Source organism: Anoplolepis gracilipes, unplaced genomic scaffold (assembly GCF_047496725.1).
Source record: "Anoplolepis gracilipes unplaced genomic scaffold, ASM4749672v1 Contig19, whole genome shotgun sequence".
NCBI lineage: Eukaryota > Metazoa > Arthropoda > Insecta > Hymenoptera > Formicidae > Anoplolepis > Anoplolepis gracilipes.
The window spans coordinates 925413-951133 of NW_027328667.1; the positions used below are offsets into that span (position 1 = coordinate 925413).

At 31.0% G+C, this 25721-nt stretch overlaps 1 protein-coding gene and 3 pseudogenes across 23 annotated transcripts in view; 3 read left to right on the top strand and 1 right to left on the bottom strand.

Moving 5' to 3' along the window:
* Phcl-1 (pH-sensitive chloride channel 1) overlaps positions 1-6471 on the top strand; it is a 235531-nt gene extending 229060 nt beyond the window's left edge. For 22 of the 23 annotated variants that reach the window (XM_072910072.1, XM_072910075.1, XM_072910076.1 and 19 more), the window contains one exon: positions 5941-6471. In XM_072910072.1, the coding sequence (XP_072766173.1) occupies positions 5941-6072 (132 nt within the window). In that variant the 3' untranslated portion in view covers positions 6073-6471. The remainder of the gene's footprint in view (positions 1-5940) is intronic. The other variant, XM_072910086.1, reaches the window with a different exon arrangement.
* Positions 6472-6609: 138 nt separating this feature from the next.
* Positions 6610-12441, top strand: LOC140675509 (uncharacterized; annotated as a pseudogene).
* A 41-nt stretch (positions 12442-12482) lies between these two features.
* LOC140675508 (uncharacterized) lies at positions 12483-14389 on the top strand (annotated as a pseudogene).
* A 3638-nt stretch (positions 14390-18027) lies between these two features.
* On the bottom strand, positions 18028-25720 carry LOC140675583 (uncharacterized; annotated as a pseudogene).
* Between the last annotated feature and the right edge of the window lies 1 nt (position 25721).

The following is a 25721-nucleotide window of genomic DNA, read 5'->3' on the forward strand; positions in this document are numbered from 1 at the left end:
ATTAGAACCATGCACTAAACGGAAACACTTCGTACTTTTAAAAGAGTATGTTTCATCGAAGTTTTACACAGACTTACATCACTTTATGTTAGATATTCGCGGTTATAATGTTCGGTCGCGATACGTGCGAAGTGTATGACAATTAAGAACGACGACGACCACGATGCTTCTCGCGATCAGTTTATATATCGATAATTTAATTGAGGGAGAATGCGGTGACCCTGATGTCTCGTGCTCCGCGGTTCTTTCTGATATTTAGCTTCGGCACTTCTGACTGTGACCTGCTTTCTTTTCGTCACGTCTTACTTTGTTTTATTATCTTTCCTTGTTTGATTTCTTGTATAATCTTTTTTTATTAATTTAAGGTTCCCTAATTTTATTAATTAAGGTTTCTTAATAACTTAAGTTTAGTTGCTTTTCTTTGCTTTATATTTAAGAGTTTTAAATTAAGTCGCTCTGCGTTAGCTCTGCAACACTTTTCTTAAACTTTGTTACTTCATCTATTCTTGCTTTGGTTTTGTATAATATTTACTTTTACTTTTAGTATCTTTTATTATTAGTTCGGTCGGGTTACCACAGTTCAAATTGCTATTTTTTATTTACTTGTAATATTATCTTTTATAAACATAAGTTACAAAACCATCAGGTTTACATCTGCACTATACATAAGTATTTTTGACACATGACACATTAAACTCAAAGCTTTTCCAATTTTAATTTCTTGAATTGTAAATGTTATATATTATATATTACTCTCAACGCTATTTTCCAAATAACTCCATGAATCTCAACACAGGAAAATTATTTTCGAATATCTAACTTTGCCATTTTGAAGTTGTCCGGAATTTTGATTCCGATGCAATGTTAGTGCAGTAAATTGGATGATGATATAATCAATTTCTTTTTATTAGCAAATCGTTACAAAGGCTGACCATTAACTTCTTTTCTTTTTCTCCTATTCAGATTGCGCACTTCTACCAACTTATTGTTAGTACATAGTTATCACCAGTATATAGAGGACATCAACTTAAGACAAATAGTTACTAACGATATACAAAGTGCGCCAATTTAAAGACTAAATAGAAGTTAAGCTTACTATCCGACACACACTACAGATAATGTTAGTTTATCTATATTATTTAACAATAATAATAAGAACAAATTAAAAATTTTTTTTATCAAACAAAAAATTTAATGATTAAAAAACACAACTTGTTCTCACGATTGTGATATTGTACTTTCTAAAATGGAACCTCGTAATGGTAATTATACTGATTACAGTTCTAAAAATCATGTCCTGTTTCATGTTTTCGTCCTTTTCTATATCGGTTTATGTAAGTTTTTAAGTAAAGAGAAATCTTATTCTTGTATCTATTATGGAACTTTATTGTCATAAATCTCGTTTCGCATTGAAAAAAATTATCTACCATTTTGCAATTTTCGCAATAGTTAATGAGATATTAATAATAAGAGATCAGCCAATCGGTAGGAGCGCGCAGCACAAAGAAGTCTCCCACTGTTACTTGATACTAGACGCGCCGACGAAGCGTGTGTGCCTCTTCAGGTTGTCAATGCAGAGCGTTCCTCCCACCGCTTCGTCGGTGCGCCTAGTATCAAGTAACACTAGGAGACTTCTTCGTGCCGTGCGCTCCTGCCGGGCGCCGATTGGCTGACCTCTTATAGTTAATATCTCATTAACTATTGCGAAAATTGCAAAATAGTAGATAATTTTTTTACTCAAAATTAACCTACTCCTGCACCTGACGGGTGGTTCGCGAATTATGGGACACCCTGTATATTAAAGTAACACACTCTTAAAACAGGCATGTGAACGTAACACTTGTTTTATTTTTTATTAAAAAGATAATTTTTTTATTACGCGTACTACACAAGAAGGTTTAAAGTTTTATTTAGTTAATTTTCTAACAGAATCTGATATGAGCAAAGATTGAAACTAGTAGCTACGAAAATCATTCTGTTATGAAGAGCGATACAAATATTACGAGAGGCATATTGCATGTGTTTTATAACACATATATTGGTACCCAAAAGCTTGTATTAATCTTGTCGTCATTATTCTCAGTGGTTAGGATTTAATTACATTCTAATTTATATATATACATTACATATACAGAATTTTAAACATAAAACAACGTCATACACGTGGATAATACATGTATATACATATATTTCAAATTTGCGGCATTTGACACGTATAAAAGAAATAAAAAATAATTTTTTATACTTGTGGTAAATCAAATATCGATTTTTTTTTGTATTTTTAATATAATGATGAATAATATATTCTTATTATGATAACATTTACTTAAAATGTTTTTTTCATATTTTACATAGTTAAAAATTGTTGTGCCTCGAGGTGTAAGGCACGGGATTTGTCGGGATCATTCGCCGGGAAGTCTTAGGATGTGGGGCGTAGCGCAATGACTTTTATTCACAGCGATAGTTTTATATTGAACTCTTACTTTATTAAACTCTCAAAAACATATCTTGTTGTCAAATTGTCACTTACTCTTAACTAATATCGTTTAGCTATTCTCTGCAACGGTTGTACAATAATTTGACTCTGAATTTAATATTCGTGACTGATTAACTATTCGACTGCTCGATGCAGTTACTATTAGTTCGATCCTTGATTTACGACTGCTCAATGCAGTTATTATTATTCAGAAATCTAGTTCGCGACTGCCTGTGACGATTGTTAATCGTTTTGACAAGGAGTGGGTACGAACTGCAAAATCGCTTTTCGAATGAAATATATACCATTCGATAGGGGAGATTGAGAGTAGTAAAAGTGTAAGAGGGTTTGAGTGAATGGGCCTCCGTTTCCGCGAAATTTGCATGTAAAGTTGAGCATTGACCAGCAGTATGTTAACCACCGTAGCAACTTTAAAAAAGCGTGTAGCGAAGTGGTTGGGCAGACTAAGACACGCGCGTTACTCTTTTTATCTCCGCGGCCGATGAATGATCGGGGCTCGAATCCGCTGCTGAGTTATTTTTTATCTCTATAATTTTTTTTTATATCTTTACTTGTCCTTAATATTTTTTGTGACACAAAATATTAATATGCTATTAATACATTAATGAATGCATATTATATATATAATAAAAGTAACAAAATTACATATGTCTTATTATTCATTTAGTGTGAACATATTATAATATTGTTGATACAAATTCAGATACGAATTGACCAGTAAAAATACCTACTAGTAAATAAAAATATTTCTTTATATTTTGAACGTCAAGGCACAACCAAATCGAATCTTTTGTATGTTTGTTTAAATAGAGATGTTATTATAAAACTGATATCTGCATTTCATTGTTAATATGCGCAGATGCATTTTATGATGCAATTGTTAAGTCCTTTGTTCCATGCGTCTTTCGATCAGAGTTCTTACGAATATCGATCAGTGAGGAAGCCTCCGTTTATTCTTTGGTCATTCGTATGAATTTGTATCTACAATATTGTAACATGTTTACAATAAATAAATAAAAAACATATATAATTTTGTTATTTTTAATATATATATATATATGTACAATATATATATATATATATATATATATATATATATATATATATATATATATATACATTAATTAATGTATTAATAGCATATTAATATTTTATTATTAATATTTTGTGTCACAAAAAATATTAAAAACAAGTAAAGTTGTAAAAATAAAATTATAGGAGTAACAAAAAAGTCGGTACGCAGCGGATTCGAATCTCGATCGTTCGCCGGCCGCGGAGGTAAAAAGAGTAACGCGCGCGCCTTAGTCTGCCCAACTACTGCGCTCCACGCTTTGTTAAAGTTGTCTCCAATAGTTAACGTACCGCTGATCGAATATTCAACTTTACATGCAAATTTCTCGGAAACGAAGGCCCATTCACTCAAATGCTCTTACACTTTTACTATCCTCAACCTCACCTATCGAATGATATATGTTTCATTCGAAAAGCGATTTCGCTGTTCGTACCCACTCCTTGTGAGTGACGACTGCCCGTCGCTTAATTGCAACAGGGGGTTTTATTACGAATTGCACGCCTTTCGGAGAGGATTCCTTAGCAATATGACCAGTCAAATATATCCGAGTCAAGTGCAGGCGAGGAAGTTCAAAGTTAAAGTTCCTCGCTTGCACTTTTTGCAATTCAGCGACACCTTTTCGGTACATCTTCGAGAGCGCTTTCCAATCTCGCGTTCGCGCTCGGCCTTGGGCGCGCGTGGCTCGCTATGTCAGCAGCTGGCGCGATTATCGCTTCGGTCGCGGTGCATTCCTGCATCGTTTCTTACCGTTTTATATTATCATATATATATTTATATAGTATATAGCCTTTTCAGGGGCTATAACAAAATTATGACGAAAAATATTTTTTTAGTAATTGAAAAAACTTCCAGTAATTGTTTCCCAAACTATATTAAGTTTGTTTATACTTTTTTCAATATTCCTTTAAAGCATATAAAGTTATAACTACACTTCCAATAAAAAAAAATAATATGAAAAAAATAATTTTGGATGCTTATACTACTGTAGCTCTACAAATTACTAATTAATATTTTTAAAAAATATTAAAAAAAAGAACTAATAAATGTTTGAAAATTAAACAATAAAAAAATTTTGAACATTTATTATAACGTTTATTAAATCATTTATTTATTGTAACATTTTTTTTATAAAAAAAGCTAATGGGCTCTCAATTCAGAGATAAATTAATCAAAAAAGGGCTTTAAGAATCGAACGCAAGATGTAAGAGAGTAAATAAAAACACTTTAAGAGTGAGATCTCTTACAATTACTTGATTACATTAGATACGGTTCCCTAGCGGTCTACGGACGGGATCCGATAGCGTACAATGCTAATTGGCCAGTAAACATTAGGACCTTCTGGCTAACCGTGCTGGTTACTCTAGGCATCGGTGAATATGGTTGTGTGCTATCGAGATGTGTGCTAACGGAATTCTTCCGTGATCTACACTGTTAAAATGCATACTCAAATACACTCCCAAATGCAACGTTATAATGTCGAGATTAAAAAATACCAAAAAGCCGAAAAGAGACCCATCATAATCACAAGTATACGAGACAATGCGCATACAACAGGAACGTCCAAATTACCCACATTCGGAATAGTCACGTTCGTTTTACACACATTCGGAATGACCACAGAAAATATTGCACGAAGTTCAAAATAGCCACATTCATTTTGCTCACGTTCGAAATGGCGAGATTAAAAAATACCAAGAAGCCAAAAGGAGACTCGTCACAATCACAAGTATATGAGACAATGCGCACACAATTGTCTCGCACCGAGTCAGACAGGATTAATCCTTACTCTCCCTTTTTTATGAGAGTCGAGTTTTATTACTGATAAGTAGCTTCTGACTTCCGATCTTATGGTCTTCACTTATGCATTTGACTCGGTGCGAAACGGTTGTTAGCGAGTGGATACAACTTGCCCACGTTCGAAATAGCCACCTCCTTCTTGGTATTTTTTAATCTCGCTGTTATAACGTTGCATTTAGGTGTATTCGAGTATGCACCTCTACATTTTTAATGGTGCAGTGGTAAGCTGTTAAGGAACTCACTATATCTAATGTAATCACGCAATTGTAAAGGACCTCACTGTTAATTTATTTACTATTTTTTATGTATTATGTATCGCTCAATATGTATTTATATATCACTGAGAATGGTCTGAAGAGTGATTGAAACGTCTGAATAAATTTGAATTTTTTTTCTTTAAACTGTGTTATTATTTACGCTCCTACATCTTGCGTTCAGCTCTTAAAGCCTTTCTTTATTAATTTATTTTTTTAGAATTTTTGCACTAAACTTTGTAATACAATTAATATAATCAATGTATATGTCTTAAGAAATTTCAAACCTAAGCATAATAACGAAAACTTTTTTCTTACAGCTAAGGAAAAAAGACCCGCCGCATCCAATTAGGGTGGCAAAAACAATTGATGTGATAGCCAGGATCACTTTTCCAATCGCCTATTTCATGTTTCTCACTTTCTTCTTCATTCACTATAAGGGCACTTCGTAGAGCGACGCACAACGATCCTCAGAATATCTCTCATCGTTCGTATGAGCGACAACGAAGCCTCATAATAGGCAACAACAATGCTCAGGACATGGGGATTGAATCTACACTGAATTCAAGCATTCTCTCAAGAACAAAAATACCTCCAAGTGTAAATAAAGATATCGATAATGACTGAATTTGTGATGATCAGATCTTCGCTGAACACACAATATTATTATTACCGATAACGTAACACTCAACATCAGAATTTTTAATGAGAAATTGTGAACTTATTCGTGATATTACTAAGTCGTGAAATTACTCACCTATAATAAACAAGCCAGATCAAACCAATTAACTCTAAATGTTTAACAAATGAGGAGGAAAGAAAGCATGCCGATGATTCCATTCGGCGCGACGTAAGAAAGAAAAGAATATGCACGATTAATTCGTCTTCAGTATTCTTCATTTTTCTCACGTGTGATAAATTTTGATAGCACTTCTGTATGAAGAAAGTATATCCGCTCCACAACTGTAAACAGCCGTCATGTATTCTTATCTCTTCGTTTTTTTTCTTGTCTTTATCTAGAAATAAATAAAAGGCCACTGGTGAACGCTTCACTCAAACAATAAGAATGACGCTTAAGTTTAGTCGATGATGAATGATCTCTTTCACACATACTAATATATAAAATATTATCATTGCGCCTAATTTGAAGATCCTAACCAAGCATATGATAGCGAAATATCTGAATATTGAATGTAGAAAGTAAGATAGAGAAAAGCGAGAAGTACAGAATATTTCAGGTAACGTGATCCATTCATGTTCTTAACAAATATTGAAACTAATAAAGTGGATAAGCGGTTTAAAATGATTAAACTAGATAATTATAGATATAGCTTTCATTGTAAATTTACATTTACAGATAAGTAAACGGCTCATTTTACGTGTCAAGTATTCTATCAAATTGGTTAGATAGTATTAACGAAAAGCTGAATCAGAAGCAAAGATTCTTTTGTGAAAATATATACATACACAATTTATCACACGTTATACGTTGAAGCCCAGAGAAATTGTCGTTTATTCAATCTGATGAAAAGTAGAAGACATATAGAATGCGAATCTTGCTCACTTTATAAGAAAAATACGCTGAATGCTGGAATGAAAAAAAGCGATTTATAGTTGGTTTATGCGTCATATGCACTGTGGAAGAGTTATCACTTTGACATTACTGAAAGTAGTAACACGCAAAATTCTGATGTGTTTTCTTCGTGGAATACATTGATGAACTATTTCTATGACACAATCGAATGCTGTCAGCTAATTCGAAATTTCTACTTGTAGCCTGCATACTATTTTAAGTACAACATTGTTATGCTACACTACTACTATTATTATTACTACTACTTTTATTATTATTGTAACTAATATATTATTATACTGTTAGACAATTGCTAATCTATTATCGTACTATTACCGCTATTACTATTACAAATCACTGTTGTAATATTACAGTTCTTAGAAGAGACGCAATGTTGGAGGCGCTTTTAAGTGCACATTCTCCATTTGTACTGATTATACCTATCGTGTCCAGCAATATCAAAAACCAACAGACCAAGAAAATACGAATCGAATGTATATACGGGAAATTTCAGTAATCCACCTGATTACTCGAGATACACTAAATATTACTTATATTTATATAAGGAGATACGACCGTCTTGCTGTTGTTATTGCGCTATTCGCTATTGAATACGTGGAAAAATATTTCTTAATATAGTGAGACATATAGATACACAATACAAACGCACGCACGCACGCACACGCGTACATACGAACGACGCGAATGCGCATTTAAATTCAAAAGACATGTAAGGATTGATATCTCTGATGGCGGTTAGCACTAATCTTAATTCATTACACACACACAACACACACAACACACACACACACACAAAAGATATATTCAGTTAACATACAGTTTATAAAACTCGAATTATTTTTTCTCTTATTTATCTTATGTTTACATAATAAGAAATCTTACATTTTTTTTAATACTGTATTGATGTTGTAATTACTGTGATTTAATGTTAGGAAAAAATATTTAGATACTTCGTATATATTGCTAACTGACGTCCAAGGAATCAACCCTGAATAATAGATACTTATTAATACAGATCTCGCCTAACTGCCAAAGGATTTTCAGTCTTACTGGTATATAGATATATGTATTTTTCTCTAACTTTAGAATCTTTTTTCGCACATTGTAAAACAGCAAAATAGAATCGTCTTCTGAAAGATTATGCAACTAACTATCGATGTCATTTTCAGTAAAACACCCAAATAGAAATTTAATTTAATGTCGCTTAATCTTTAAATGCATTTTCTTGTCGTTCAACAATGTTTACCACCTTATTGATTTTTATGAGAAAAATATTAAAAAATAAAATAACAAACATACAATATCACACACGCGCAGCATTCTAATTTTATAATAATTAATTTGAATAGTTGCTGATAAGCATCGTTATCAATGACAAAATTAAAGAAATTAAAGTAATTGAAATTAATTGTTACAGTTCTTTAATAAATAATTAAAATTATTATGTATTTCCCAAAATTGCATACAATTTTATTGGATTACCTTAAAATAAACCTTAAACAATAGCATCTCGTTAATTTTGGTCTTAATTTTGGGAGTAAAAAATGTTTGGAAAAAATTAAAATTAATAATATATTCCTAGTACGGGCTATAATACAAGCTACACAATCATTGCATTTGCGCAATTGCACATAAAAAGTTGTCTACATATAATGATTTGTTCATGTGATTATTCATGTGATTGTTCATGTGATTGTTCATGTTTATTATGACAGAAAAGATCCGATATTAATGTTTTTAAAAATACGTATAAAGGAATATCAAAATTAACAAGACTCTACTGTATTTTCCTGTTATCATATTGATATTTATTAATATCAATATAATCTTCAGAAAAATAAATGTAATAACAAATGAAAAGAATGCATTTTATGGAAGACATTTTTTGATTAATTTACATAAAGCTATTTCGAGATCTTTGTTATGTAATTTTTTTTAGAATAATAAAAATGATTCGATAGTATTTTACGAAATCGTTGTTTAGATAAACCGTATTATAAAGTTATAAGCAAAATATACTTAAAATAGAATAAGAGAAACATGAAATAAGAAATAATAAGAAAAAACGATAAAATAAAGGAATATAAAATAATTTTAAAAAAATACTTATATTCGTATACGAATATTGCACCTCTTTCAGGAGATACCTGCAATATAAAATGTAGATTATGTATGCAAAAATAAATAAAAGTTTTTTGAACACATATATGTAAGGTCAGAAAAGTAAGCGAAAAATAAATGTCTTCAGTATAAAATTTCCAAAATATATGAAAAATTCCCACTTTTTTACTCTATAATACTACGAGATCGCGAAGGACAAGAGAATAAGGGAAATAGTAACATGATTAAATTACTTCTTGTCTTTTCTTACGCAAGCAAGTTTAACCCTTTCACTACTACGGGCAATTATAGTCGTTTGCGACAAAACGCTGTTATGTTTACAAATATTTATTTCAATGTTTAATTAAAATAAAGATAAATTTATTACAAAATTATAAATACCTTATTTTAAAGAAAAGCTCTTTCTCTCTCAAAAAGCATTATAAAGGAAAGAAAAAAGAAAAGACAAGAAGAAAATAATGGAAAGGGAAACATGGAACAAGTGTATGTGTGTGCGTGTGCGCGCGCGTGCGTGTGCGTGTGTGTGCCTGAATATGTGCGTGTGCGTGTACGTATGTGTGTGCGCGCGCGCGCGTGTGTGTATGTGTGTGTGTAACTATATATAAAATATAATTATAACATAGATAAGTATTGTAAAGCTCAGATTATTAAAGATTAAAGATTGAAGATTGAAATTTGATTAATCTAAACGAAAGGAGTTAAATTTTTTTACTCTTATTGATCAAATTTATTCAATGTTCAGTCTTAATCTTTAATACGTAATCTGATATGAGCTTTATGATTCATATAAATTATATTAAAAATAATTTTAAAGCGCAGCCGTTATGCCAAAAGAATTGCAATATTTATCAAAAAGGTGAAAGAATCAAATAATTAAATCGTGAATTGACTTATAAAAATTCTAAGATGTTTTTAACTAATTTGAATATAACTAAGCAAATGAATATAAAAGCAAAAAATAATAATAATAATAATTTCACAGATGTCAACGAAACAGTTAATAAAATTAATATTTTATCTCAAGATATTAATGAAAAGAGTGAGTCAAATGTAAAATCACTGTCTGATAGAGCAAACAACGAGGAGCATAATGTTGAAGCACAAAATTATATTTCTGATATAAATAATATTTCTGATTGTAGCAATAATACAGGAATATACAGGAAAGTTTACAAAAATTAGTTATAGAAAGAAATATTGTACATAATACTGTTAACGAATTACTTAATATTTTAAGGAAACATGACCATGTAAATTTGCCTAAAGATGTGAGGGTATTACTTCAACGGTCACGAAATGCATCTATAAATTTTAAATCTCTGGGAAGTAACCGCTATATTCATTTTGGTATTTCCTCTAAAACGATCCATACAATTATATTCTGAATTTATTGTAAGAAATAAAATAAGGTAATTATATAGTTTAGGAGAGGCACCTTCAATGACCTTGACATATGTTGTCATCACCCTGAATAACCTTCAAAAGGTTTTACCGCTCGTTGTTTATTAAAAAGTTATAAATAAAAAAAGTTTCATAAATAGGACATAATTTTCCCATATTATGTATATTTAATGAAGTGTACTTTTAATGAATCTATTTATTTAAATGTACGCTTTATTATTATGTGTGAAATATAAAAATTCATGTAGTAACATTTTCTGTTTACTTTCTAACAATAAAATTTAACTAATTCAACCCAACCTATGTTATGAAACCAAATCTCTTTCATACCTCAGATACTGGTTCGGTTGGGTTAGTTTCTTGGAGTAGGGGTGCAAAGGAACGGAGCCCTTCCTGCGCCCCTGTATTTAATATATCAAATAAATAGATCCATTAAATATACGCTTTATTATTATGTGTGAGATGTAAAAATTCATGTAGCAGCATCTCCTGTTTACTTTCTAACACTGAAATTTAATAAATAATTGGGAATAAGTAGGCATCAAGAGCTAAACAACCATTGTTATGTACAAAAAGTAAAAGTATATTAATGTTCCGTAGATGTAGAACCTAACCTAACCCAAATTTAAAAATTATAAACATATATACAAGAATAATAAAATTAACATTTAGAACTTAAAAATTAAAAAGCATGAAAAAATTACATCTGTTTGTTAACAATATGTATGTGCGGACGTTTCGACTCATCTTTGAGTCGTCCTCAGCGCAAAAGGTTGACATAATTATAAATAAAAGCTATAAATCTCGGAAAATCTTCGCAAAAGTAAATTAGAGATTAGATCGAATATCGATAAGAAACTAATGAGTGTATAATCATTTGTGCAATCTGTCGGAGAACATTTAAAGAGCGACAATAGTTTATTATTAATTATGATGAGTTCGCGGTTCCCTTAGAGTTTAGAGCATATTGCACCATGTCTAATTTGTGAGTAAGGAGGCTCGAAGCTGAGATTGGCTCAAAAGATTGTCTGTAAAAACCGCGTGAGCAATGTAAGCATCATTCAAGACGGTCCATTTCCAAATTAAAAAATTAAAAATTAAAAATTTTTTTTTGTTATGTAAAGGTTAACCATAAATTTTATGGTAAAAATTAAGAAGTAATGTTATGTCAATTAAAAATCATGTAAAAAATTAAAATATGTGTAAAAGTCATGATGTAAAAATTGGAGTCTAATAAGTTAATGAGTCATAATATTGTATGTGCAAAAAGATGTTTTAATTTGTCAAAAATGATATGTAAAATAGAGAATTTTGGAATTAATATTTATGGAATCTGTATATAGAACCGATAAAGTGGACGAACGTAATAACTTACGTTGCTTTGTGGAACATCTTTGTTGTAAATGAATGCCGTTAACAGAACTCTTCAAAAATTTTTTTATCACTAGCTATTCTCCACGAAGATTACAAATGACAAAAATAACCGTTTAACTGTATTTATTTTCACTGAAATTTAACTATTGAAATTTACAACAAGTCATGTTGATGAATGAAAATTAACTGACAATGAGAAAGATTCGTTATAATGTGTTTATACGCAGCATGAATTATCATTTTACACAGGTTGGGTTGAGTCAGTTTTTTCTTGGGGTGAGAATGCGAAGAAAGGGATGGAGTCCCTCCTCCCCCCACGCATTTGTTAACTATCATTACACGGTATCATATGAGTCCTTAACTTCAAAAATTACGAATTCCATTTAAAATCAGAATTAAGTTTTGGAGGTTTCAATTTTTCATGTATTTCAGGTACACATGGATATATATGTGTAAGCCACATATTCTCTGCTATAATAAGAAATACAAACTCTTTCATAAAGCTTAACTTATAACAGAGAATATGTTCTTGATTAACTGAAAATTATGTCCTACTTATGAAACTTTTTTGTTTCATAAAGTTAAGCTTGTTATAAGTTAAGCTTTATGAGAGAGTTTGTATTTCTTATTACAGCAGAGAATATGTGGCTTACACATATATATCCATGTGTACCTGAAATACATGAAAAATTGAAACCTCCAAAACTTAATTCTGATTTTAAATGGAATTCGTAATTTTTAATAAACAACAAGCGACGGTTAAAACCTTTTGAAGGTTACTCAGGGTGATGACCTTGACAACATATGTCAAGGTCAAGATCATTGAAGGTACCAACCTAAACTATATAATTATCTAAAATAAAATTAAATATTAATATTAATGGTCTGCCACTTTCTGAAAGTTCAGGAAGTCAATTTTGGCCCATAATGACATTTATTGAAGATGTAGATATGTATACATTACCTTTTATAATTGGTACTTATCATGGTATGTGCAAATGACGTAACCATGTTTTATTTGATCTTGTTAATGAATTTACTCTTCCTTTTCAAAATGGCATCATTGTTTATAATAAAAAATATATAGTAACTCTAAATGCAATATTATGTAATGCTCAGGCGAAATCGTTTATTACCTACACAAAAAATGATATAGGCTATTTTTCTTGCTCAAAATGTATTCAGGAAGGTGACTTTGTACATAATAGAATAATTTTTCCAGAAACTGGCAACATTTTACGTACAGACAACACATTAAAAAATCGTATACATATTGTACATCACACAAGTGATTTCATATTAAAACAACTTGGCATTGAAATGGTATCTCAAATCCCATTAGATTATATGCATCTTGTCTACTTAAGTGTTGTTAAATGATTGTTGCAATTATGGGTTAGAGAAAATAAAAATATTAGATTATCTTCATAGGCTGCAAATTCAATTTCACGTTACTTAATTGCATTAATATCCTTAATTTGTGAGAAGACCTAGAGGTTTAGATGATATTGATAAATTAAAGGCAATAAAATTTTGCCAATTTTTGTTTTATACAGGAATTGTTGTTATAAAATCAGTATTGCTTACCAATTGCTACAATGACTTTCTTTCTCTTAATATTGACATCAAAATATTAACTGATCAACAATTATGTATGCCATTCAATACTTATGCGAAATCGTTGTTATTGTATTTTGTTTCAAACTATGAAAATCTTTATGGCGACGAATATGTCGCATAACATTCACAATCTTCTACATCTTTCCATTTCAATAATGTATAAAGTTTTGCTTTTTTAGATAACTTCATTTATTTTAAATTTGAAAATTATGCAAAAAATAAAAAAAATTATATTAATCAAGTGTATTCTTAGAGGAGTTTCCTAATCGTATTTTTAAAGAATTAAAGCTTTCAGTTTGATCATATAAAAGGCAACAATATCCAATTGTTCTTTATAAGAAAAATCATTTCTCATGTCCAATTTAAAATTGCAGTCAATCATACTGATAACTGCTCTGTACTTAATGATAAATCTATAATATTTATCTTAGATATAATTAAAGAAGAGTATGTTTGTCATATTCGTGCAAAACGTTTTTTAAATCTAAAGTTTTTTTTTTATATATCTTGCTCTTCAAAAAGCTTTAGAATATTTAAAATATCAAATACTACTACTGCAGATATAATTAAAATTTCAGTAACACAAATAAAAAAAATGTTTAAAAATGAAATGTTTTGATGAATTTGGTTCTTATATTGTAATACTATTGCAAGCCTAATAATTAGATGTTATAACTTTGGTTGTAGTTACATTTTTTTCATTTTTGTATGCGTACGCATTATATGATAAAATTTATGCATCGTAAATAACAAGTTTCTTTTACCTTTACATTAAATATTGCAAATAGAAAGTCCTTATTTACGGATTTCTAATTCACGGATAACAATATTACAAAGGTGAGTACAATATTTTACTTTAAAAAAACTATGCTTTATTTTATACAAAATGAATGGAAAACAAAAATTTAGAACTGATTTTGTCAATATTCTGTTTGGTAATCTTGTTTTTTATAAATTTGCAATATATTTATAAGCAAAATTAAGTAAAGTTTCAAGTTATTAATATACATATATCAAGTATGTAACAAAGTTAAAACAAGTTTGGCATGAAAATTGAGTTATTTCATCTCAATTAGAGTTATGTCCATTGAAAAATGATATATTTAACACTTCCTTTTTGTTATTGAAATTATTGATGTCATTATAAATTAATTCATGTTTTCAGTTTTTGAAATATTGGATATTTTCCATATTACAAAAGATGTGCTCCAAAAGTAATAAGTACGTGATGATAAAATTTTTATCTAATCCTACATACTCTAAAATTCCGACAACATGGCTTTTTAAAGATAATGATATTTAGCAATGCTGGTAATCACCTCGATTGGCAATTAATGTAGGGAAGAGTGGGGTTAGTTGTTACAAATTTTACTTAATAATTTTTAAACCGAATATTTTGAGCCCAGAGATGTTCCGGTCTTGCCTTGACCGGTTAGATCATGTCCAAATCTTGCCTTGACTAGTTGAATCATGTAAGATAAGACTATCGAAAAGTGAATATTTTACGAGATATTTTGAATTTTTGCAAACTGCAACTTTGGAGCTTTATAACTCGAAAAGTACTCAATGAAGAAGCATTTGATTATAGTGTTTTGGAAAGCTCTCGAGGTCAGCTACAAGAATATGTAATAAAAAATAGGGGATGCCATTTAAAAAAATTGAGGTGAATAACATAAAATTACATAAAATTAGAGCTGTCTTATACATAAGGAATTAGCAGTCTAGTATTATATAGAAGACTGTGACACACATACACACACACTCACACACACACATATAGTAGTAGTAGTAGTAGTAGTAGTCGTTTATTTTGGGTCCCCTTGGGGTTTCTAACTCTTACAACTTTGCAAGTGTTTTCTGGAGAACACCCACCCCTTACAATCTCCTTCTTACTCTCACTTCAGTACATTCCTCCGTCCTATTAACATCTCTCGCAACTTAACCTATGTATTGTCCTTTTTTCCTAAATCCCCCTCACTCCTTACCCCCTCCTACTGTATACCCTCTCTCTCCTTTTCTTCTCTCTCATACCTTCTTATATCTAGCCGCCACTCTCACTCATAACCCTCTCCATTCCTCTCTCTCCCTCTCTCTCACTCCTATTCTCCTCCTTCTCTTATTCCACACTCACTCTCCTCTATCATCCTGCCCTCGATACCACATCCCTCACTGAACCCTTGCTCTCCCCTCAATTCACTTTCCTCTCCTGAACTACCTAACTCTCCCCCCTTTTCTCTCCGTGCCTGGCCCTCTTCGATCTTACACACTTCTTCCCTCTCCCTCTCTTCGGCCCACCCTTTTTTTTTCTCTTCTCCCTGACTTTCCTCTACTTTCCTCCCCCCTTTATCATGTTTCCCTCTTCTCTCTTCTTTCCTTTTTCTTCTACTTCCTCCCGTTCTTACCGTCCCATCCTTTCCGTTCTCTTATCTTCTTCTCCTTCCTTTCTCTCCTTTCGCTCTCACCCTCTTCTTCCTTCCTCCTTTCTGTTCCTTTTCTCTCCTCTTCCGCCACCCTTCATTTCTTTCTTCTTCTTCTTTTTCCCTTCTGTCCCCCTTCCTCTCTCATGCCCTCTTCTTCTCTTTCTTACTCTCCCTCGCTGCATCCGATTCTTTGATAATCCTCTTCATCCTCCCTCTCTCCTTCCTCTGTCATCATCCATGCTTCTCTCCATCTTAGCCTCTTTCTTCTGCTTATTCCTCTCTTCACTCTGTCTATCGCCCTTCCTTCTCCTAGCCTTTCACCACATGTATCTCCAATTGCACCTGTCAGCTCTTTGAAACATTCTTCTTCCCCTTCCTTCCATTCCTTACTCTCCTCACTCTTCTTGCTATTCCTCTCCAACCTTCGTCTCTCCCCGCTTTCTGTTTCTTTTCTCTCATCCACCGCAACCCCTCATCTCCTCGTTCCTCTCTCTCATCTGTCCCCCCTCCTCTCTCTTCGCCCTCTTCTTCTCCTCCTTACTCTCTCTCGCTGCTTGCTTGTGGTCCTTTAATAATTCTCTTCATCAATTCTCTTCATGTTTTACAAACAATATGACCATATGAACATAGAAATGTTCAAATAACTTTGCGAAAAAAAATCGTAGAGACCTCAGCGACCTCGCGTTGTTTTCGTCTCGGAAAGCCCTTTCGAACAAGCCTTCACTCAACCCCACATGCCATTTAAGATTTTGTTGCTCCCTCCTCCCCCCGCCATATTGGATCCGCCATTTTGAATTTCAAAACGGGCCACATGACTTTCGAAAGTACTAGTAAAGACTAATTTTTTGAGCTATCGAAGGTCTTTGTAGGTCGCTTCAAATTTTGGGCAGACAAGTGATCCGGTTGGCGCAATTCGTCCCATATACAGGGTGTCCCCGAATTGGTGGATCAACTCTCGTGGGTAGATAGAGCGTGTTAAACTGAAGAAAAAAATCTTATATTATTTTGCTAAATTCGCAATAATTAATGAGATATAAATTAATAAAAATCGGCCAATCCGTGCCAGTATAAGCGCGGCACGAAGAAACCTCCCAGTTGTTACTTGATACTAGGCGCGCGGCAAGATATAAACGCAGAGCACACTGTACATGTCTCTTTCAGTACGCCCTTTGTACGTCCTTTGTAGAGCGCTCCGCCTACTGTCTCGCCGCGCGCCTAGTATCAAGTAATAAGTAGGAGGCTTCTTCGCGCCGCACGCTTATCCTGGCGCGTATTGGCCGATCTTTATTAATCTATATCTCATTAATTATTGCGAATTTAGCAAAATGATATAAGATTTTTCTTTTCAGTTTAACACGCTCTATCTACCCACGAGAGTTGATCCGCCAATTCGGGGATACCCTGTATATATATATATATATATATATATATAATCGCGGTAAAACTTATGCCGAAACCAGTAAAGTTCGACACTACGTTTTTAATACTTTTCATAATAAATTATAAATACATTTATAAATTATAATTTATAAACTTATAATTTATTATGAGTGAAAGCATTAATAAAGTCACAGTATTGAATTTTTACTGGTTCCGGCCATAAGTTTTATTACAAATATTATGGATAGAGACAGAGAGAGAGAGAAAGAAAGAAATTCCACAAACATAAAAAAGAATATATTTTTTTATCCAAATAACCTTTTATTTTGTAATATATTATTTTTTTAATATTTATTTTTTTAATATTTATCTTTTTATATATTTTATTTATTCTTACATACGTTATATGTTACATATTTTATTCATTTTATTTAAAAAAACAAAAAATAAAGCAATAAACAAGTGTCAAAAATTGCTCCTTCTCAAGAAATCTCGACTTATTTTTTATATTGCCACAATCCTAAACAAGAATAAAAAGAAGGAAAAACATGCATTGGCCTCTTGTACAATATATCACGATGTTTTACATTTGATTTTAATCTCTTGGCTGTATACGTTACTGATATCGATGTCTCTTTAGCTGATCGTAATGCTTCCGATATGTTTTTAAACTCAGCAATTGTTAATTTATTTAAATGTACAGAAGCAACATCTAGAATAAAAATACTTATTTTAAATAAATACTTTATTTAGTTATAAATTTATTATAAAGATTTATATAAAATATATCTTAAAATATAAAAATTTTCGAAGTACGTTCTTTTATGTGGAGTATCTCGAAATTCAACGACAATATATAGGTTTGTAATATAAAAATTCTCTTTGAAAAATTAAGTAAAAGTATATATTTATGGTTTTTTGTTCCAAGAAATAATTTCTAAAATATAAGGATTTAATTGTGACAAGGATTTAAAATTAATTATAGACTCATTACATTTATGTGAATGAATTGAATATGCTATAACAATATTATAGTGCAATTCAGAAACAAAAAGACCGCCAGATTATAGCAATTGACCATGAAAACTCTCTTTAAGTTTTTATGTCTAAATAATTATTATTTATAAGATAAAAAATTCTAAATAGTGTTACGTCCTGTAGACTTCACGATTCTTTCTTTTCGAAAAGAATGCATAAACATTTAGAAACAGTAATTCTGAGAACGCTCTACGGCGAAATATCAAACCGTGAGAACTGTCACCTTAGTCACACTCCACGAATCTTACGTTACGTGGACAATAAAATTCTAACAAATCTCTGAAAGGCGAGACCCACTCTAAATAAGATAACTAAAAAAATCTTATAAACTGAATCGAGCATAAACACCAGAACGGCTCTCTAACTCTAAAAGAATTTTAAATAAAACAGAATCACCGTAACTCGAAGCAGATAATTAGAGCTGCAACCGTAGAATTGAAACGGCGATGAAAAACTTAAGAAACATTTAATAAGAAAGCTCGCCTGACGGACCATCTAAAGTGACAGCTGTTTATAATAAATTTCTAAATAGCGATAAGGTACTCTGTACAGTACTGTTACGCTCCACATTTTTTCCTCCTACGAAAACGAAGCAATAATCGTCCGATCAGTCATAAAAAAGAAGGGTCGCGTAATAAAAGGGACCGTTATTAAACACGATGCCGGAAAGGATCGATAGCGAGATTCTTTAAATAAATAAACAACAAACACAACTGCATAATTTCAAGAACAATAAACAAATGAAAAACCTCCAAATCTCCCAAGAGACTGTACAGAGCTCACCAATCAGCGACAATCAAAATTAAGGAGAAGAAGAACCTCACCAAACGACAACTTTTTACACGTCGAAATCTCAAGAGTACTTCCGCCCAAAAATGTTAACACGCCCTCAAAATTCAATATAAAAAGGGAATACTCGCGCACTAACGGACATAACATTTTTTCCGATCCATTCAGTATTACACATACTCGATTCCATCTTCAGTATTTCGGCATCCACATTCATTCTTTTTCACCAGTTAATTCAGCACCGTTAAGTCTCGCTCAATTGTACTTTGATTCATTTCGGTCGTTCGTTGATTCTAACAATTAACTTCGCATATCAAGAGTTCTGCATAAAACCTAAATAATTCGAGTCAGTGCGAAACGTCGACCACCCGCCGAACAAAGTACGGGAGCCGCAGCCGAACCACGACTAAATCAGCTGCCTAACCACGACTAAATCCGCCTAAATAGTAAGTCTATTCGAAATCGCGTCGTAACACTTATCACACTTTTCGCAAATTTTTATTATTTTCTAATAAACTATTGTAACAAATACCAACTAGAATAAAATCTTTAAAATCGCACTCGTTCCTCTTCTTTTCTGGTTGATGACCTCCGTACTTATGTAACACCCGCGATCCAAACACACACACACACATACTCATACACAAATAAATCTAAGGCCGATACTAAAATTATAAAATAATAAGATCTTATGTATAGCGTTAATTGAATAAATGTAAACCAAAATAATTAAATGATAGATAAATTTATTTAACTCCCTCAATCATCTCCGCATAAGATCACACTTGGTCCCGTCCCGTGTAAAAGAGATTCGATTCTCTTACCAAAAAGGGACCACCGAGAGAGCGTTCGCATAAACAGAGTAATAACGACACCCATCGTTTACCTGCTTTGCTAACCTTCAGTTCGCTCGACCGAGTCATTCGTCGATAAGACTTTTGACATCGGAACAGTTCCTGTTACGCCCTTCCTCTGACCTATCCTTTCCACGGGCCTGGACGTAACAATAGTATATATTCAAAATCTTTGTCTGATGTAATCTTATTATTCTTGAGTATTGAGAGATTTTATAAAATATTAAACATATAAGAAATAAAAACAAAATAATAAAAAATAAAAATATTAAAAAGACATAAGACAATTTTTATTTACTTATTTAAATATAAAACAAGTGTAAAACATAATTACAATAAATTTTATATTATTTTAAAAATATATTTCTTATTGACATACCATATAAAGCATATCCATTATTCGCATATCTAATAAGTTTTCTTTTGTAGAACGGTTATTATTATCTTTGCCTGTCCATGTGAATGATAAGGCTACATTTGTAGTAAAAATCTCTTTAAAAATCAAATATATGATTTCCTTTACATTTCATCCTTCAATAGATACAAGATATTCCACCTATTATAGAAAGCATGCATATTAACATAATGAAATATTAATTCATTAAAAAAATAAGATAAAAAATTATTACCATTTCAGTATATTTTGTGTCATTTGATTGATTGAACTCTAATGCTGTTTCAACCATTTGAAACGGGATTATTTTTGGTTTCACAGGTTTTTTATTTATTCTTTGATACAAGCATTGATCATTTGTCATCCTGTAGAAATGAAAAAAATTTTCTTCAAAAAAACTTTACTTTAAAAAAAACAGATAAGCCATTTTTAAAACTGTAAAAAATTGTTTAATTACCTAAATTCTGTCATTATGTTTCTCATACATTCTGTTACTTGTATTTTAATGGCATTTATAATGTTAATATCAGTATTTTGTTGCAGAGTATTTTGGCATGTTACGGTAGAATTAAGATGCCTATGATTAGAAGTGATTATATCATCATTAGGTTGTCTATTGTAAGTGACATCATTACGAGTTCTAGTAAAGTCAATGATGAACTCTGGGATTTATTTGATGTTGAAGATGAATAAGATTGAGATGAAGGCACATAAGAACGAGAAGAAGTTACTGATGATGAAGATGATCTGATTGTATCTTCAAAATGTGTCATGTTGTGATCGTGTAACTTTCTATTGAGGTAATATAATTGCATTAACCAAATTATTTAAAGTTAATGATGAAATATTAGATGCCCATGATTCTGACCAATATTCGTCTGTAATCGCCCTAGTCGCATTTTGACGAGGTATTTCTACATTTTCAGGCATATGACATTCTGTATTATTATTTATTATATCATAATTTTTATTATGTATTCCAGAATCAATAGTTAATGGTGGAAATAAACTCCAATATTCAGATGCTTGAACATGTAAACATGATGGATGTTCAATTGAACATGAAGATTGACATATCGCATAAAATAAAGATTTAGATTCAACAGGTGATAATATTGGCGTTGGTGTTGATGATAAAACTGTTGATAAAGCTTATAATTGATGATAAAGTTGATGCAGATACATTATTAGATGGTTCATTTGTTGATGCTAAATCTGTTGACGGTTTATTTGCCGATAAATTTTTTGACGAGTTATTTGTTGATGATATCAAAGTTTTGGGTAATTCTATATGTGAATCTATCAATTAAGTTGATTTAACAGTTGACGGCAATGTTTGTGCAAAACAATTTTTGGTTGTACTGTTTTTTGTTTTCCTTTCAATATTTCCTTCATCAATCTCATATAAATTATTTCAAATATTATTAATCTTATCAGTAACAGAAACCTTTCGCTTTTTTTGTATTGTTTAGTTGAATTCTCTTCACTGTCAGAAGATTCAGTTGTTTTGTAACGTAAAGGTTTTCTTATATTTTCTCTTCCTAGTCTTTTTTTATTCATGTTAAAGTATATCTGCAAAATTATATAAGATTTCATTGTTACATGAACTTTAACAAAAATATGTTAAATATGTGTAAAATAAAACCATAAATATATTTAATAAGTTAGAGAAAAGATAATGTTAATAAAAGAAATATATAGACTTTGATATCAATAATAAATTAATTTTTACTTATTAAAGTGGTGAAAAAATTTGTCGTATTTTTCAAATTAAGTTGAAAATAAAATTAAGTAGATAAAGACCCGTATTCTGAGCGTACATTTAGTGGCACATTTATAGATCACTTTTAGAGGCGCTGATAAATGTTCTGGTAATACGACTAAAATCTATCATATTCTCACCGCACATTTATAGTGCCTTTAGCTTAGAGGTACATTTTGACTATCATGTCATACATCATGCGAATTGCTCATTTATGGCGGCACTGTGATTGGTCGTCGCGTGGTCAATTACGCGCCATAAGATAAATTTACAACTTCATTATAAATTTCAAAAGCATCTATTCTATTTCGAAACACTCGCGACTCACGTTCACGTACTGCATTTATTTACCGAACTTCAATCGCATGAATTAATATTTTCCAAAATACATCCATGATTATGTACTTTCGTACTTTTGTATATATTTTTGTATTTATTTTGTACTTTTGTATGTACTTTTCTAGTTTAGTACTATTGTATTAACTTTTCGCAATTTATATACTTCGCTTTACACACTGATGCACTGTTAAGATAAAGAAAATTTTTAAAGTCCAAATATCCTAATTATTGTTGTGTAAAATCTCTATTAATTGTAAGAAACTCGATATATATCCATTTTATTAACAAAATCAATCATATAACATTAATAAAATCAATTAAACTTGTCAATCGTACCGTAACTGTTACGTACAGAGCGCTTTTATCTTGCTAAAATGTACCTCCGACCACATTTAGAGGCGCATTTATCGATATGGCATAAATGTGCTATAAATGTGGCTCACAATAGGATTTTCACCATAAAGTGCGCTTTTAGGCTAAACATGGCGGTCCTCTAAATGCGCTGTTAAATATGTGCTTAGAATACCGCCACATTTAGCGCGTCATCTAAAGCACATTTAGAGGCACATTTAGCGATAAATATAAGTTCAGAATACGGGCCAAAGTGTTTTACAAAGAAATTATTAATTAGAAATGTTTTGTAAAGAAACTGATATACATATGTATTCTAGAAATATTTTTCCAGAAATCATATTATGTTTATTAGTCTATTCAATGAGAAACTATTGAAATATTTTAATAGAAAAGCGACAAATCTTTTGCATCGTACTAATATCAGTTGTTTTTTGTGTTTCTTTAAAACAATTTGTAATTATATGATTAAGTAAAAAATAAAAATCATCTAAAAATAACATGTAACAACTATTTAAATGATAAAATTAATTGTTGTATACGTAAAAACATAACAAATATATATAAGCATGTTAACAATTAAGGAAATATACAAGGTGTCACTTAATTGGCGCCCACTATTTACATATATAGCGATATTCCTCGTGGAAACCTGAGTCGAAAAGTCCGGAACCATTTTTTGTATAATGCATAATAAAGTAGTAATTATTGAGTAATGTTAATCCAATCAGCGTGGACCTTTAGCTGGACGTGAGCGACACTGCCAGATGCGCGGCTCACTGACATACGTATATAAAATGTTTCATAATAAATGGTATAGTTGAATATATATACATTATGCATATTAAATGTGTTATTTTATTTACAATATGATCTGTAAATGTACCATATAATAAATCTTCATTGACAAATATATTAATTAAAAAAAAAATAAAATTCTAAAGATGTATGAAATACGCATATATACAAAAAAAAATATCTTTTCAAGTCACAATTGAAAATAGCACAAAAATATTAAACACTCAGAAAATTTATTAAAAAGCTACTATATATTTATAAGTGTCCGTGCCTTCATTATTACTATTAAAACTTTCATCGGTTTCAAAAAATGGCATTCTATAACATTTTGTTACAACATTTGTAAAACCAATAATGTCATTACCAAGTAATTCCGAACATATAAAAAATCTTATTTTATCAGATAAAATACCAACATCATACAAATGTAGGGGCCGAAGGCCCCCCCCCTTGCATCCCACCCTGTTTGTGGGTGTGTGTGTATGTTATGAAAATATTCCCTGGCCCATATTTATATTATTCCATGCAAAGTTTAAAGTACACGTTACTTTTTTTTTTTATTTTTTTTAGGAGTGTACCTTCTACAAGATATATCAAGGTCGTCATTGGCGAGGTATCCTTTAAAGTAATTTTTTTTTACATGTATGTATCACTCCGCTCACGCGATTGATTTAATACACCTAAATAAATAAACCCGCTTTATTAAATATATATGAGGTGAGGGAATTATGTCCTATTTATGAAACTTGTTTGGTAATAAGTTTTTGAGAAACAACGAATGACGGCTAAAACCTTTTAAACATTACTCAGGACAGTGATCTTGACAACATATGTCAAGGTCAAGGTCATTGAAGCGGTTTCCCCTATAGTAAATAATTACCCAAATGTTTAACATATTTAAATTTTTTTACAATAAAATAATATTGTTTATCTGTTACAAGAATGTTTTGAATCAAACAAATTGATGAACATTTCAGAAGACAACAGTTATTATTAAGACGAAGACTAAAAATCATGTTATTGTATTCTAATTTTTTATATTGCTTACAATAAAGGCATATTAGATTTTAAATTAACTCTCTTGCGGCTCTATTTAATGACAGAAATCATATCAAAATGGTTAAATTTTTCTTGCGAAGAAAAATATTTACTTTCAGGTTATATAATAGGTTTTGATGGTGCTAATTTCAAATTTGTGATCAAAATTACAAAAATTCAAAATGGCGGATTTAAAAGTAATAAATCTTAAAATACGTGTCTATTTGCGTGAAACTCAGTTTCTGTAGGTTTCTATAAATTTTTGAGAATGTTTTGATAGAAATATGTTTTTACTATAAACTATAATAATTATAATTTATTTTAATTTGTAATTACTTGTTAAATTATTTTATTTATCGCTACGCCATTTTGAATTTTGCAGCAACAAATTTTGCCACAAATTTAAAATTAGATGCTCAAAAACTTCCAAAATATCATTCTTAGTTAATATATGTAACTAATAACTGCTTTTTTACATTTTTTGTACCTTTCAAAAATTCATATTTTTTCACAATTTTTAGATGAGCACAACTTTGCAAATAGTAATTACCATTAGTATAACTAATTACTGAAAAGTACAATTCTTTAGCTTTAATTTTCACCTTGGTTCATGTTCCTACGATATCTGGTTCTTAAGTTATGAAAGAAAATGTTACTCCCAATCTAACTCGAAGTTAACCGTTTGGCACAGTCCGCTTACCCCGAGTCAGACTCGGGTTAAATCGCACGTCCGTTAATGGACCAGATTCATGTAATTGTGATGCTCGAATATGATTATTCATTGTTAATTTTTCATAGTATATTGGTTGTCCATGATATTCGCTCATT